General features: G+C 44.7%; 1 protein-coding gene across 1 annotated transcript in view; it reads left to right on the plus strand.

Moving 5' to 3' along the window:
- The first annotated feature begins 400 nt into the window (after positions 1–400).
- LOC149322047 (zinc phosphodiesterase ELAC protein 2-like) overlaps positions 401–14,530 on the plus strand; it is a 34,389-nt gene continuing 20,259 nt past the window's right edge. Inside the window, exons 1-7 of the mRNA XM_089533772.1 lie at positions 401–698; positions 3,102–3,152; positions 3,254–3,324; positions 4,318–4,382; positions 5,544–5,601; positions 9,518–9,586; positions 12,438–12,590. Of these exons, the coding sequence (XP_089389898.1) occupies positions 466–698; positions 3,102–3,152; positions 3,254–3,324; positions 4,318–4,382; positions 5,544–5,601; positions 9,518–9,586; positions 12,438–12,590 (700 nt within the window). The 5' untranslated portion in view covers positions 401–465. The remainder of the gene's footprint in view (positions 699–3,101; positions 3,153–3,253; positions 3,325–4,317; positions 4,383–5,543; positions 5,602–9,517; positions 9,587–12,437; positions 12,591–14,530) is intronic.

Below are 14,530 nucleotides of genomic sequence, written 5' to 3' on the forward strand. Positions count from 1 at the left end.
GGGATGCAGCCATAGTAGCCATGATGTCGTCAAAGTGCGACGATTGCGTCATCTGAAAGGGCAGTATTTGAAAGGCGGCGGTGGCTCACTCTGCGGTCGCAGCTGCCTGGATCATAGAGTCAGTGGAGACAAACAAGGTATGAAAGCCACGTGACGGCGAGTTCCTTCCTGCCTATTGGCCCCTATTAAGAAGAACGAGGTACACTCGCAGATGGAGAGATGGGATTGGTCCCCGCAGGAGTGTGGGCGGGGCCCTGGGAGCCCGTTGCTATTGGCTGGACAGGGCCACGTGATGACTGGTTCCTTCCTGCCGATTGGCCCTTATTAATAAGAACGAGGCACGCGCGCAGATGGAGCGATACGATTGGTCCGCGGAGGTGTGTGTGGGCTGGCCCCGAGAGCCACGCGCCGGAGTTTGCCAGCGTCTGTGCGGAAGCGGGTCGCGTGTGCGCGTCGGGAGTCTGGATGTGGCGGCGGTTGCTGTGGGCGCCGGGGAGAGCCATGTCCGGAGGGGTGCCGCCCTGCCGCCGCCAGCGCCCGCCCAAGGACCCGCTGCGGCACCTCCGCTCCCGGGAGAAGCGCCTGGGGGCCCCGGGGGCCTCGGCGCGAGGGGGGGCCAGCACCGTCTTCGTCCAGGTGGCGGCGGCGGGAACCAGGGACGCAGGGGCCGCCGTCTACGTCTTCTCCGAGTACAACCGGTCAGTGGGATGCGTGCCCCGAGGGCGGCTCTTCGTCGCTGTGGGCGCCTTCAAGCCGATTCTGGCTCATGGCGTCTCCATCATGGGGCTTTCTTGGCAAGATTGGTTCGGAGGGGGTTGCCATGGTCTTCCCCCGAGGAGGCTGAGAGCGTGGGACTTCTGGCCCAAGGCACCCCAGTGGGAGTCAAGGGTGAACCTGGGTTCTAACCCTGCTCTCCAGAGTTAAAATCCCACAGACACTTCCTCGTTCCTGGAAGGCCCCTGAGACGCCTCCCACTCGTTGTTGTTGTTGTTTTGGACCGGGCTCTGCTGCGATGGCGCTTCCTTCCCTCACTTTGGCTGCCTCTGCACTGCAGAGGGATCTAGAAGTCCACAAGTTGAACATGAGTCAACAGTGTGAGGCGGCAGCTAACAAGGCCAATATGATTCTAGGCTGCATCAGTAGAAGTATACTGTCTAACTTAAGGGAAGTAATAGTGCCACTCTATTCTGCTCTGATCAGGCCCCACCTGGAATATTGTGTCCAGTTCTGGGCACCACAATTTATATAGGATGTTGAGAAACTGGAGCATGTCCAAAGGAGGGCGACTAAAATGGTGAAGGGCCTGGAAACCATGCCCTATCAGGAATGACTTAGGTAGCTAGGGATGTTTAGCCTGGAGAAGAGAAGGTTAAGAGGTGATATGATAGCCCTGTTTAAATATTTGAAGGGATGTCACATTGAGGAGGGAGCAAGCTTGTTTTCTGCTGCTCCAGAGAACAGAACCCGGAACAATGGATGCAAGCTACAGGAAAGAGATTCCACCTCAACATTAGGAGGAACTTCCTGACAGTAAGGGCTGTTCGACAGTCAAACAAACTTCCTCAATGGAGAGCGGTGGAGTCTCCTTCCTTGGAGGTCTTTAAGCAGAGGCTGGATAGCCATCTGTTGGGGATGCTTTGATTGAGATTTCCTGCATGGCAGAATGGGGTTGGACTGGATGGTCCTTGGGGTCTCTTCCAACATGCCCTCTTGATCTTTGCCCTTCATGGCTGACCACTCAAGGAGGGGATACAATAAAAACATCATTACAACTTATAATAAATGCATCCTTTCAGGAGGGAATATTTCCATCTAAATTAAAACAAGCGATAGTGAAACTGCTTCTGAAAAAAACCTCCCTAGACCCCCTATTAAGAAACACGAGGCTACCTTTGTACCAAGTTTGGAAGCTTCAACTAGTTCAAAATGCGGCAGCCAGATTGGTCACTGGAACATCTAGGTCAGACCATATAACACCGGTGCTACAATCCCTTGACTGGTTGCCAATTAACTTCTGGGCGCAATACAAAGCGTTGGTCATTACCTTTAAAGCCCTACATGGCTTGGGCCCGAGTTACTTGAGGGAACGCCTCTCCCTACATAATCCGCCCTGCCTCTCAAAACATCCGGGAAGAATTTGTTAGAATATTCAAAGACCAGGGTATCAATAACTTCCCACAGAGCATACACAGCCACAGCCCCCAAACTATGGAACAACTTGCCGGAAGAGATGTCTTATCACCACCTTAGATGTCTTCAAGAAGGCACTTAGAACAGATCTCTTCCGGCGGGCCTACCCACCTGATTTTTTATAAAGCACTAAGGAAAATCCCCACTTTTGGCTGCAGTTGTGTATTTTAGATGATTATTTTAGTGTTCTGAATTGTATTTTCTGAGCGATGTTATTGTTTTACTGTATGGATTTTAGATGTTACTGTTTTATGGTTGTAATCCCTCCTCGATCCACAGGGAGAGGCAGGAAATATAAATAACTTTTATTATTATTATGCTTCTATGATTCTAATTAACACAGTTTGACAGCACTTTAACTGCCATGGCTCCATTCTATGGAATCTTGGGATTTGTAGTTTGCTGTAGCAACAGGGCTCTGACAGAGAAGACCAAATATCTCACAAAACTACATATCCCAGAATTCTATAGCATTGAGCCATAGCAGTTAAAGCAGCATCAGAGTGCATTAATTTTGCGGTGCAGATGCAGCACTATTGCTAAGTCACCTTATGGCTCTCTCATGATACTTTCATGTTAAGACAAGTGCAGTTCCCAACCATTTTCTGCACTAGAATTATCACAGGAGCACACACCCAGTTTAGCCTGTGTGTGCCCAGGTTTCTTACTGTCTTTTCCAGATAAGTCCCTCTTCTCTTTATTATGTATAATTAGAAATATAAATACAGTACCCACTTTTTGGGCTTTCATTGATACTCTCTGTAGTCATCTGTTGCACTCTGTTCTTACTTAAAATAGCTTCTAATCTTCAAGAAACATTCCAATTGGAAATCTAATGCTACTTCTCATTTGCCTGTAAGAGCAGATGAGAGTACACCACTGTCATAAAATGACCATGTTTTATATTCCAGGTATCTTTTTAACTGTGGGGAAGGAGTACAGCGCCTTATGCAAGAGCACAAGTAAGCACAAATAGACACTGAGGTTGGGGTTGAAGAAGCCATACAAGGTAAACCAGTCTAAATTTAATTGAAGTATTTAACGAGTGTTGTTTCCACCACAGGTTAAAAGTGGCTCGCTTAGACAATATCTTCCTCACCAGAATGAACTGGGCTAATGTCGGTGGTCTGTCTGGTGAGTTTGTTCAATGAACACATTCTCTGTTTTAATTGGATTATTGTGAGTTCCCCAGACTGGCAGCCCAGGGTCAAAGCAACACTGTCTGATGACACCCCCCCCCCCCCCCCGGGCCAATGGTAATTCTGTAATACAAATGGTAATGTATAACCAGACTGGTCTAACATAGGATTAGATTATGAGTAGTTCTGAAATGCTGTCTGAGTAGTACTCTGTCCATCACTTGGATCCCGGCTGTTTGAAGGACCATATTCTTCCATATGAGCCTGCCTGGGTTTAGAGATTTTCAGAGACGTCCCTTCTCTTGGTTCTACTACTCTCCAAGGCAGGTTTGGCTTTCTTAGTAGCTACTCCCAAACTTTGGAACTCCTTGGAGAAGGGAGGTTTTCCTGGTCACTTCCCTGTTGAGGCTAAGATTGGAGAGGGCAATGGCAACTATACTATGTTGCGATGTTTGAAAGAACAGAATATAAAATGTAATAACAAATAAGAGTACAGGAGAGTTCTCTGATTTTAGTTAATACTAATTTTTGGAACTTGTTAACTGCTGTCATGTTGACTTTGACTTATAGTAATCTTCTCAATGAGAGACCTCAAGTCACCCTGTTATCAACAGGCCTATTTAGGTTTTGCAGACTCCAGGTGGTGGCTTCTTTATAATGTCTATTCAGCTATGATGCGGGTTTCCTCTTTTCCTAGTGCCTTCTAACTCACTGAGCTTCACTGTCTTTTATAATGAGTCATGTCTTCTCATGATATGACCGAAGTACAACAATCTCAGCCTAGTCATCTGCTTGTAGGGAGAGTTCAGGCTTGATTTGCTCTGAGATCCATTTATTTGTCTTTTTGGCAGTCTGTGGTATCTTTTACACTTCCCTCCAGCACCACATTTCAGTTGATTCTCTTCCTGTCAGCTTTCTTTACTGAATAGCATCTCTGCAGTTTCAGATTGATGGTACATTTCAATGCCAAGCTTTTTCTCTTTTCCAGGAATGATTCTTACTTTGAAAGAAACAGGGGTTCCAAAGTGTGTGCTTTCTGGACCTCCGCAGCTGGTGAGTGGCTCATTTTTGCAATGATTAATTGTTTAGCTCTTCATCTAACAGTAAATACATGGCAGTAAATGATAAGCAGTACAGGTTGAGTCTCCCTTATTCAAAATGCTTAGAACTAGAGATGTTTTTGATTTCATTTTTTTAAATTTTTGAATACTTGTATTTACATATACTTACATATGAGATATCTTGGAGAAAAGACCCAAGTCTAAACACATAATTAATTTATGTTTCATATACACCTTGTATGCATAGCCTGAAGGTAATTCTATATGTTGTTTTTAATAATTTTATGCATGAAACAAAGTTGGTTTACATTGAATCATCAGAAAGCAAAGGTGTCACTATCTCAGCACCCATGGGGAAAAATTGGAGTTTAGAATATTTTGGATTTCAGAATTCTGGGTAAGGGAGACTCAACTTGTACCAAAAAGTGCTGTTGCTGCAGTTCCTTGGGAGTTTCCAGGTTAGGTTCATATGGTTGTTATCCTACTCATGACTTGTTTGCATCCATAGTGTCCAATCCAAGCTTGTTAGTTTTATACCTTTCTAGTATGATGGCTATCCTCTGTGTACCATAATGGGATAGGACAATTGTTGGAAGTTTTGCAGATAACTAAGCCTCTGTAATACTGAGTCTGTTGAGCAGACTTAAGGATGTAAAATTTATTTTTTAACTGCAACCATAGGTTAAGCTATTTCAGGTATCTGTCCCATCCCCATGTTTAAGCTACTTACTGCTGTGCTTTCCTTGTGGTTCTTGATGCTGTGTCTGCACTGTGGGATACATGTGGAAATGCAGGACATGTGATCACTTTTTGTCAGCAGAAGCAGCACAGTGTCTAGCAGACTGATTTGTGAACCAGGACAACCCAGGTTTGAATCTCATCCCTGTATATGATTTCATAAAGAGGCCTTTGGCAAGCTAATTCCTATCTCTCTGCTTGAGTCCTCCACCTAAAATATGTGGGAGAATAATAATTTGCAAACTTTTTGTAAGGATTGCAGTTGGGCAGTCCCTGTGATGTATACTTGAAAGTATTATAAAACATAAAAAGGGCAGGACTTGAGAGTGGAAGAGAATAATGCATGCTACTATTTTGATCGAAAATACCTGAAATGCTGCTTTTCTTGACTTTCTCATTAATGTATGTGTTCCAGCAAAACTACCTAGAAGCAATCAAAGTATTTTCTGGCCCATTAAAAGGAATCAACCTAGGTAGGTACTACATTTCGGCACATGCTTCAAATCTGTCATCTCTGAATTCTTGCTGCAGTTTTATTGATTTAGTCACAGGCTTATTTATCTAGAGCATAGATATTTGCTGTCATCTTTGATGTTGTGACATCTTATTTTGTGATTGGTAATAAGTGTCTAGCAAAACAATAAGGTTTGCATCTTGAGAATTTGATTTTGGTTCTGTATATTTTGATTTGGACCTGTCTATGTAGCTGTGGTGATCCCTGGGGGCAAAGCCCTGTGCGTGACTATTACTCTCAGGGGATCACTATACAAAAAGACCTTTCCGCTGCCACCACTCAGTGAATTGTCCCAAAGAACTATATTTTCCAAGCACACACTGAGACTTGCTTGGAATAGAGAGAGAGAGAGAGATCTAGTTTCCTTTCTTGCCAACCCCAGAACAACCAGTAGCCGAGTTAAGGCGCGTGTACAGGAGCAGAGAGATAGCAGATGCTTTTTAAGAAAGAAGTTTATTTTTAAAAAGGGATAGAATAGGATAGAAAGACTTTATATCACTCTTGCAAAGCCTCCTTGCCTTGCAGGTCAAAAGAACATAGTTACAGAGTTCATTCCAGACAAGCCATTGTTGAAAATAACAAAAAGGCCTAAACGCACTAGCTAACACATTCCTAACTACTCACGGAAGATGGGATTTGTAGTCCTTTTGAATTCCTGGATGCAGGGAGCTGGCTCCTTGCCAACTCTACCTGCATTCCCGAGTCTGTGTTCCCCAGACTCCAAGAGACATCATTTGGTTCCCCCTCAGGAGAGGATCAAGGGAGAGACAAAAGACCGCATGGCCTCAAAGGGCCTTTTAAAGATTTCCCATAGAAAGTTCTTGAATCTCACGGTCCTACTTTCTGATTGGTCAGTTAGACCTTACATCAGCTATGATGCTACAGCTCATTAGCATGTGATGTCATCTCTCATTAGCATGTTCCCCCTCCCAGATTAACCCCTTATGGTTCAGAAGAAGTTCCCAGATGACTGAAGGACCAGTCATCACACGCCCCCCAAATCTCGGCCGTTTGGAAGAAACTGCAAGTTGAGACCAAACTGGCTGAGATTTCATCCTGTCGAAGAGAAAGCACATAAGCATAAATGTGACACGCCCCCCAAGGTCCACTTGGCCTGGAACACTGGATCAGAGCCGCCCTGGCTAGGCTGTCATCTTGGTACCTGAGAAAGAAATGTAAACAAACACATAATGCACAGTATAACGACTCAAATGAGAGGTAGTTCAACAATATAGCAAGTTCAGGTAGTTCAAAGATGCGCGGCTTCATTGGCCTCAGTGGCTCACTAGCCCTCTGCGGGAGAGACAGTCAGCCACAACATTAGAGGCTCCAGCCACATGTTGAATTTCAAAGTCAAAGTCTTGCAGGGATACACTCCAGCGGAGCAGTTTCTTATTTGCTCCCTGCACTGAGTGAAGCCATCGCAATGCTGCATGGTCGGTCTGGAGAGTGAATTGGCGGCCCCATACGTAAGGCTTCAGCTTGTCCAGGGCATAGACAATGGCGTAGCACTCCTTCTCTGGTATGGACCAGTTGGATTCTCTGACAGACAGCTTCTTGCTGAGAAACAGCACAGGATGTAAGAAGCCATCTGGGCCCTCTTGCATCAGGACAGCTCCAATGCCTCTGTCTGAAGCATCAGTGGCTATAGTAAAGGGTTTGTCGAAATCTGGTGCCATCAGGACTGGGTCAGATGTCAGAGCTCTCTTCAGGGTGTCGAAAGCCTCCTGGCACCCTTCAGTCCATTTTACTATCTTGGGTTTCTTTGAACCCGTGAGGTCTGTCAGAGGAGCTGCAATCTGGCTGTAGTGTGGTACAAACCTCCTGTAATAACCCGACAAGCCAAGGAAGGATTGGACTTGTTTTCGGGACTTTGGTCTTGGCCAGTCCTGAATCACCTCGACCTTCGCTTGCAAAGGTGTGATAGTCCCTTGGCCTACCTCATGACCGAGGTAGGTCACCCTCTCCAGCACAAACTGGCACTTCTTGGCCTTGATTGTAAGGCCAGCCTCCTGAATGCGCCGAAAGACAGTCTCTAAATGTTTCAGATGGTCTTCCCAGGAGTCAGAGAAGATCGCAATGTCGTCTAGGTAGGCTACAGCAAAGTCTCCACAGCCCCTCAACAGGGAGTCGACTAGCCTTTGGAAAGTCGCTGGAGCGTTGCGAAGTCCAAATGGAAGCACGTTGAACTCGAACAAGCCCATATGGGTGATGAACGCAGTGCGGTGTTTGGATTCTTCAGCTAGAGCAACCTGCCAGTAGCCTTTGGTCAAGTCTATAGAAGACAGATACTTGGCACGTCCCAGCTTTTCTAGGAGTTCGTCCACCCTAGGCATAGGGTACTGCTCAGGACGTGTCACAGAGTTGAGTTTCCTGTAGTCCACACAGAACCGGATCTCTTTACCTCCTTTCTTAGGCACCAATACAACAGGTGATGCCCAATTGCTTCGGGAGGGTCGGATGATCCCCATCTCGAGCATTTCGTTGATCTCCTTTTCAATTGCTTGTTTTGCCACTGGAGACACTCGTCGAGGCTGTTCGGCCGAAGGTCGGGTGTCATCCGCTGCTACTACATGTTGAGGATCCATGGTCAAGCCAGGTACTGGAGAAAACAGGGAAGCAAACCTGGATGTTAGATGTGAAAACTCTTTGCGTTGAGTTGAGTCGAGTCTTGTGGGAATTTGAATGTCCTCCAGGTTGCCTCCTTCCTCCTTATCGTAGAACGCACCTGCTGGCCACTCTTCTTCATCTGCCTCTGGATCCTCAAGGGCAAGAAGGTAATGCGGCCTTTCGTGAAAGGGCTTAAGTGAATTGACATGATAGACCCTAGGTTTGAGACTAGTGTCTGGTAGTTGGATAAGGTAGTTCACAGTACCTATTCGCTCAAGCACCGTGGCAGGACCTACCCAGGACGTTTCCAGTTTATTAGTCCGTGATGCCTTCAAGACCATAACGTGGTCCCCAGGCTGGAAGCATCGCTCCCTGGCAAACTGGTCATACCAAGCCTTTTGGTCTTGTTGTGCCTGTCGGAGATTGTCGTGAGCTTCTTGCCACGCTGTCCTGAGAGTGTTTTGCAGCTTGGTGACGAAATCCACAACATTTGCTTGCTGTGAAGGTTGGTTGCCTTCCCATTGTCTGCGCACTAACTGCAGTGGTCCTTTTACCTCATGACCATAGACCAGCTCAAAAGGTGAGAAGCCCAAGCTGGGATGTGGGACAGATCGATAGGCAAAGAGGAACTGTTGCAGAGCCAAGTCCCAATCATCAGAGTGTTCCTCCACAAACTTTCGTATCATGGTCCCTAAGGTAGAATGAAAACGTTCCACCAGGCCATTAGTTTGATGATGATATGGGACCGAAGTGAGGTGTTTCACCCCATGTGATTCCCAGAGACGATTCATGGCCTGTCTGGAATGAACTCTGTAACTATGTTCTTTTGACCTGCAAGGCAAGGAGGCTTTGCAAGAGTGATATAAATTCTTTCTATCCTATTCTATCCCTTTTTAAAATAAACTTCTTTCTTAAAAAGCATCTGCTATCTCTCGGCTCCTGTACACGCGCCTTAACTCGGCTACTGGTTGTTCTGGGGTTGGCAAGAAAGGAAACTAGATCTCTCTCTCTCTATTCCAAGCAAGTCTCAGTGTGTGCTTGGAAAATATAGTTCTTTGGGACAATTCACTGAGTGGTGGCAGCGGAAAGGTCTTTTTATATAGTGATCCCCTGAGAGTAATAGCCACGCACAGGGCTTTGCCCCCAGGGATCACCACAGTAGCATTATCCATGCACATAATATTATTTAACTATATTCTGTTTGTAGAAATGTCTGTATTAACAAAACCACACTAATGCCTAGTAGTTGATCTGCTTTGTTGTAGCTGTGCGACCTCATTCTGATCCAGAATATCAAGATGAAACGATGACTGTCTATCAGGTTCCCTTGGTGGGTGAGTAAAGGCACCTTTAGTTTAACAACATGTAAGGAATGGGTGAAATTTATTGGATTCATTTTTATAGAAATCTAAGCACAGTGGAGCACCTCTTCTGACCCTGAAGGTGAAATTATGGATAGTGCTGATGTGGAACATAAATGAAGAAGATGATTTTGAGAAGATTTTGGGGGGCAGTAGTGCTCTTTCTGATAAATTCCGTAATGTTCTATTCCTTGTGGTTAATGGCTTTTATGGTGGTGACCCTCCACCCTGAGGCCTGCCATTAGCACAAAAACAATATACATGCAAATCACTCCTGCCTCCCCAGGTCACACAATATATATACCCAAGTCCTTTCCAGGCAAATATTCTCTGAAGATGCCAGCCACAGATGCTGGCGAAATGTCAGGAAGAAACTTTTCTGGAACATGGCCACATAGCCCGAAAAACCCACAAAAAACTATGGATGCCGGCCATGAAAGCCTTCGACTTCACGATTATTGTAATTATATTAATTCTTAGAAAGGTGGGCTAGTATGCCATTTTGACTGGAATCCTCTTAGTGACTCATGCTGGCATAGTGGGGCAGTGGAGTTATGTCAACACAAGTCGTTTTTTAAATATTACACAAGACGTTTGAAAAAGGAATGGTGCCCCACCCCATTTTGTAGACTTTCCAGTGCTGTGGAATTATGGGAATTGTAGTTTTGTAAGACATTTCATCTTCTCTGTCAGAGAGATCTGGTGCCACAACAAACTAAAGTGCCCAAAATTTCATAGCATTGAGCCATGGCAGTTAAAGTAATGTCATACTGCATTATTTCTGCAGTGGGGATGCAGCCTTGATTACATCCCATACCATTATATGTAAGGCATCTTATATTAAGTCATATAGCCATCATTCAAACAATTATCTATGAGAGAATGGAATCTCATCAGTTTGAGGAATTTTGCAATTTCTAACAGGCTTCTGTATAACACAGGCATCCAAGTGTTAAACCTAAGTAATTTTTGAGCAAACCTTAACATTGTTAATAGTATATAGGCATATATCTATCTTTAGCCCATCCTTCCCAGTATCGCCATTTTAGGGCAGCACATCAGAGGTTATCAGGCACTTTACTCAGGAAAGCTTCGTCATTGCCTTCTCTACCTGCTTTAGAGACATGCCTAAGTAGCCTAATTACATAGCTCTGACTTAGCTCCTTTATTCTCTCTTAACACGCAGATAGGGAATTGCTTATCCAGTCAGATCAGTTTAGATCTTCTTTTTCAGTATACTAGAGTCCAGAGAACACCCACTTTTCAAATAAACCCTACTAATTGTCTTCAGGCATGTCCAATGTATTAACTTGCAGGATGATCTGAGGTGATTCTTTGTGGTTTTTGTTTATATTCTTTCAAGGAACATCTTTAAAGGAATATTCTTCCCAGACTTGAAGTCTAAATACAGCCACCCCTTTGGGTTCACAGACTTCAGATTCACGATTTTGATTATTCGTGAACCCTGCCCTCCTATCGCTTTAGTCAGCAATGGGAAGCCAGCTGAAGGAATGGAAGGGCGGGAGGATGAAGAGAAATAGGCGTACACCTTCCTCTCCTTATCCCTCTGCCCTCCTGTCCCTTCCCAGAGCCAGCTGAAGGGATAGCAGGGTGGGAGGATGAGGAGAAACAGGTGCACAGCTTCCTCTCCTTATCTCTCTGATTCAGTTGATAACTGTGGTGTGGTGGGAGAGCTCCCTTGTACCTTACTGTCATTGCCTTCCTAGGCAAAAGTACTCTAGCAGAGCTTTATGCTTCACCAATGTTAAATAGGAGCCTATTCTTGGTGAACGTCTATGAACAGATTTTGAATCCAGGACTCAGATTAAGTGCTCTTATACTGTACCACATTCCTGAAAATAATGTGCAGTATGTAGATTCTGCATAAGGTTCTGTATTCCCGCTCCTATTCTTTAATTTCTATATTAAAACTGGCAACTAACCAAGTGGGAATTATTCCTGGATGCCAGTAGTGAGATTAGTTGATAATACTTAGCGGGAATCAAGAAATTTCTCAATTATTTTTCTCCTTTTAAAAGATAATAATAATAATAATAATAATAATAATAATAATAACAATAATAATAGGATTTATTTATATGCCGCCCAATCACTGGGAATCCGGGCAGCTTACAACAGAGTGGATAATAGACGGTTCCCTGCCCTCAGGCTTACAATCTAAAAACACACAACACAAAAGGAGAAGGGAATGGTGAGGGGGAGAGGATCAGGTCCAGCATTCTTCTCTCCCTCTGAGGCCTGGACCAAGGCAGATGGACTGGAGGGAGGGCTCTTCTTCATCAAGCTAGCCCTGATGGAGCTGGGCCAGCCTAATTTTCTCCCTCACAGGCCGAAAGATGATAGTTAAGGAGGGAGGAGCCTCTTTCTTCAGCCTAGCCCTGATGGAGCTGGGCCAGCCTATTCTCTCCTTCACGGGCTGAAGGATGACAGTTAAGGAGGGAGGAGCCTCTTTCTTCAGGTTAGCCCTGATGGAGCTGGGCCAGCCTATTCTCTCCCTCACGGGCTGAAAGATGACAGTTAAGGAGGGAGGAGCCTCTTTCTTCAGGCTAGCCCTGATGGATCGGGGCCAGCCTATTCTCTCCCTTACGGGCCAAAGGATGACAGTTAAGGAGGGAGGAGCCTCTTTCTTCAGGCTAGCCCTGATGGAGCTGGGCCAGCCTATTCGCCATGTTATTGAAGAGGTATTGAAACAGTTTAGCAGCACTATTACAGATATTTGTGGTTTAAATACACTCTTAAGAGCAGAAAGACATATTTATGTTCTAATTTTACTCTTATCCCTCCTTATTTTTTCCTGAAACAGGCAAAAAGCTGGCAGATGAGCAAAGGCTGCATCTGAACTCCCAGTCATCAGTAGGTGGTATAGATCAAAAGCATATCATGAGACCAGGATCTCCCTCTGTGGAGCATCAGTACCTAAAGAGGGACAGGAGTAAGGAATCCCCTGAGAAAATGGGTGAGGAAGTTTTTTGCTTATTAATTTAAGGATCCACTGATGAACTTTAAGATCGAAGCTAGCAGGCTAGCAACTCTAAGTTAGGGAAAAACGAGCTTTAGGACCTCTTGTTCTGAGCTGCAAGTGACTGCAATTCAAGGCATTCCCAAGGCTCTGTTCGGTATCAAAACCTAAGCCTTACAGATTTGTGGCTTTGACTTTTGCAGGTTTGATTAGTCACAGATTTGATTAATATGTTATCTCTAGAAATCTCTAGATCCTCCAGCGCAGCCATGTGCTCATCCTCCTCCAGATGTTGCACTGGAGTACTTAGAGATTCCTAGAGGGAACACTTCTCTAGGCATTTCTACATTCTCCAGCACATTCTATGCTCATCCTCCAATGGATGTTGATCATAGAGTTGTGTTGGAAGACCTAGATTCCCAGAGAGATACTCTCTTAGGTTAAAAAAAATGTGGGTTTTTCCCTTCATTTTCCCTACCTTCATAGGAGTACTGTGTCTCTAACCCCAAGCGAGTCTGGAGAGTCCATGGTACATATCTGCTGTAGAGTAAGCTCTAGTGGTATATTGATGCAACAAGTGGACCCTGGGTAAAAAAAATAAATAGTTATGACCCTTTAGCTGGTGGATTCTAGAATCACCTCCCAGCTTGGTGGTAGAGTAAGATCCCTATACCACTAGTTCTGTCCCAAGGCCAAAGCTCCAGATCTCTGTGGTTGGATAACAGATCCCTAGGCTGGGATGTGTCTCAGAGTGAGGACACTAGGGCCTGTTACAGACTGCCAAAATAAAGCTGCTTCAGGTCTCTGGAGGTATGCTATTTAAATGATGCATGCATCCTAAGAATCTGGAAGCTGCACCAAAAGCTGCACTCCAGTGCTTAGGAATGGAGTGTGGCTTTGGTGTGACCTCCGGACTCTTAGGACCCATGCATCATTGAAATAGTATACCTCCAAAGAGACCCGAAGCAGCTTTATTTTGGCAGTCTGTAACAGGCCTAGATGTGTTTAAAAGGGACCACTGGGGTCATATAGGACAAATGAAATTGAGTTGTGCAGGTGTGACCCATCTCCATCCTAATTCCTGGAACAACAGTCCAACCAAGTCACTAACAGGAAGTTTACTCTCCCAATTTGTTGCCAGCAGCCTATGTCCTTGGCCTGCTAGGCTAACTAACCAGTGTGCCTACTGAACACAGAATACCCTTTTTTAATATCACTGGGTTAATACAGTGGGTCCTTGGTATCCATTGGGGTTGGTTCTAGGACCCCTCATGGATAACAAAATCTGTGGATGCTCAAGTCCCATTAAATACAGTGGCATAGTAAAATGGTATCCTTACTTTTCAGAATAAGATTTTGAATATTTTCAAACTTTGGATTGTTGAATTGGTGGATAAATAATCCGTGGATACAAAGGGCCAACTGTAATGGCTAACAGGAATTCTAGAACACATCTGCCCGGTGATGTTGGAGGGGGAAAATCCACTATATTTCCTAGATGCTTCCTCTTTTGTCCAGTTTTACTAGTTGGATTTTCTTGTGAAATATTTTAAGGATTTTTAGAATAGCTAGATTAAACTGTATGTCTGTGCCTCTAGAGTTTTATTCCTTTTCCACATTTTTATCCAGAATGGTCCCCAAGGCTGTTTTCATAAAATACACTACAGTAACAGTAATGGTGCTTCTAATGAGGTAGCATATCCTCTGGCTCAGGATTGGAAGTCCTTTGTGAGTGGGAAGAGAGAAGCTAGGGTGTAAGTAAATATCATATTGCTTAGGAGAGATTCTAAGAGCTAGGCCTGTAGTATACAGGAACTACTGTGATGTGGCCATTCTCAGTATTATTGTTTGGTGTGATGGCCTGATTTTGGCAGGGAATGAATTTTTGAAGTAAAGTTGTGCAAACTGCTTCTTCTCAAATACAGGGTTTTCTTTGT

Source organism: Sceloporus occidentalis, unplaced genomic scaffold, assembly GCF_023333645.1.
Source record: "Sceloporus occidentalis isolate IW3139 unplaced genomic scaffold, rSceOcc1.0.p SCAF_1, whole genome shotgun sequence".
NCBI classification, from domain to species: Eukaryota; Metazoa; Chordata; class Lepidosauria; order Squamata; family Phrynosomatidae; genus Sceloporus; species Sceloporus occidentalis.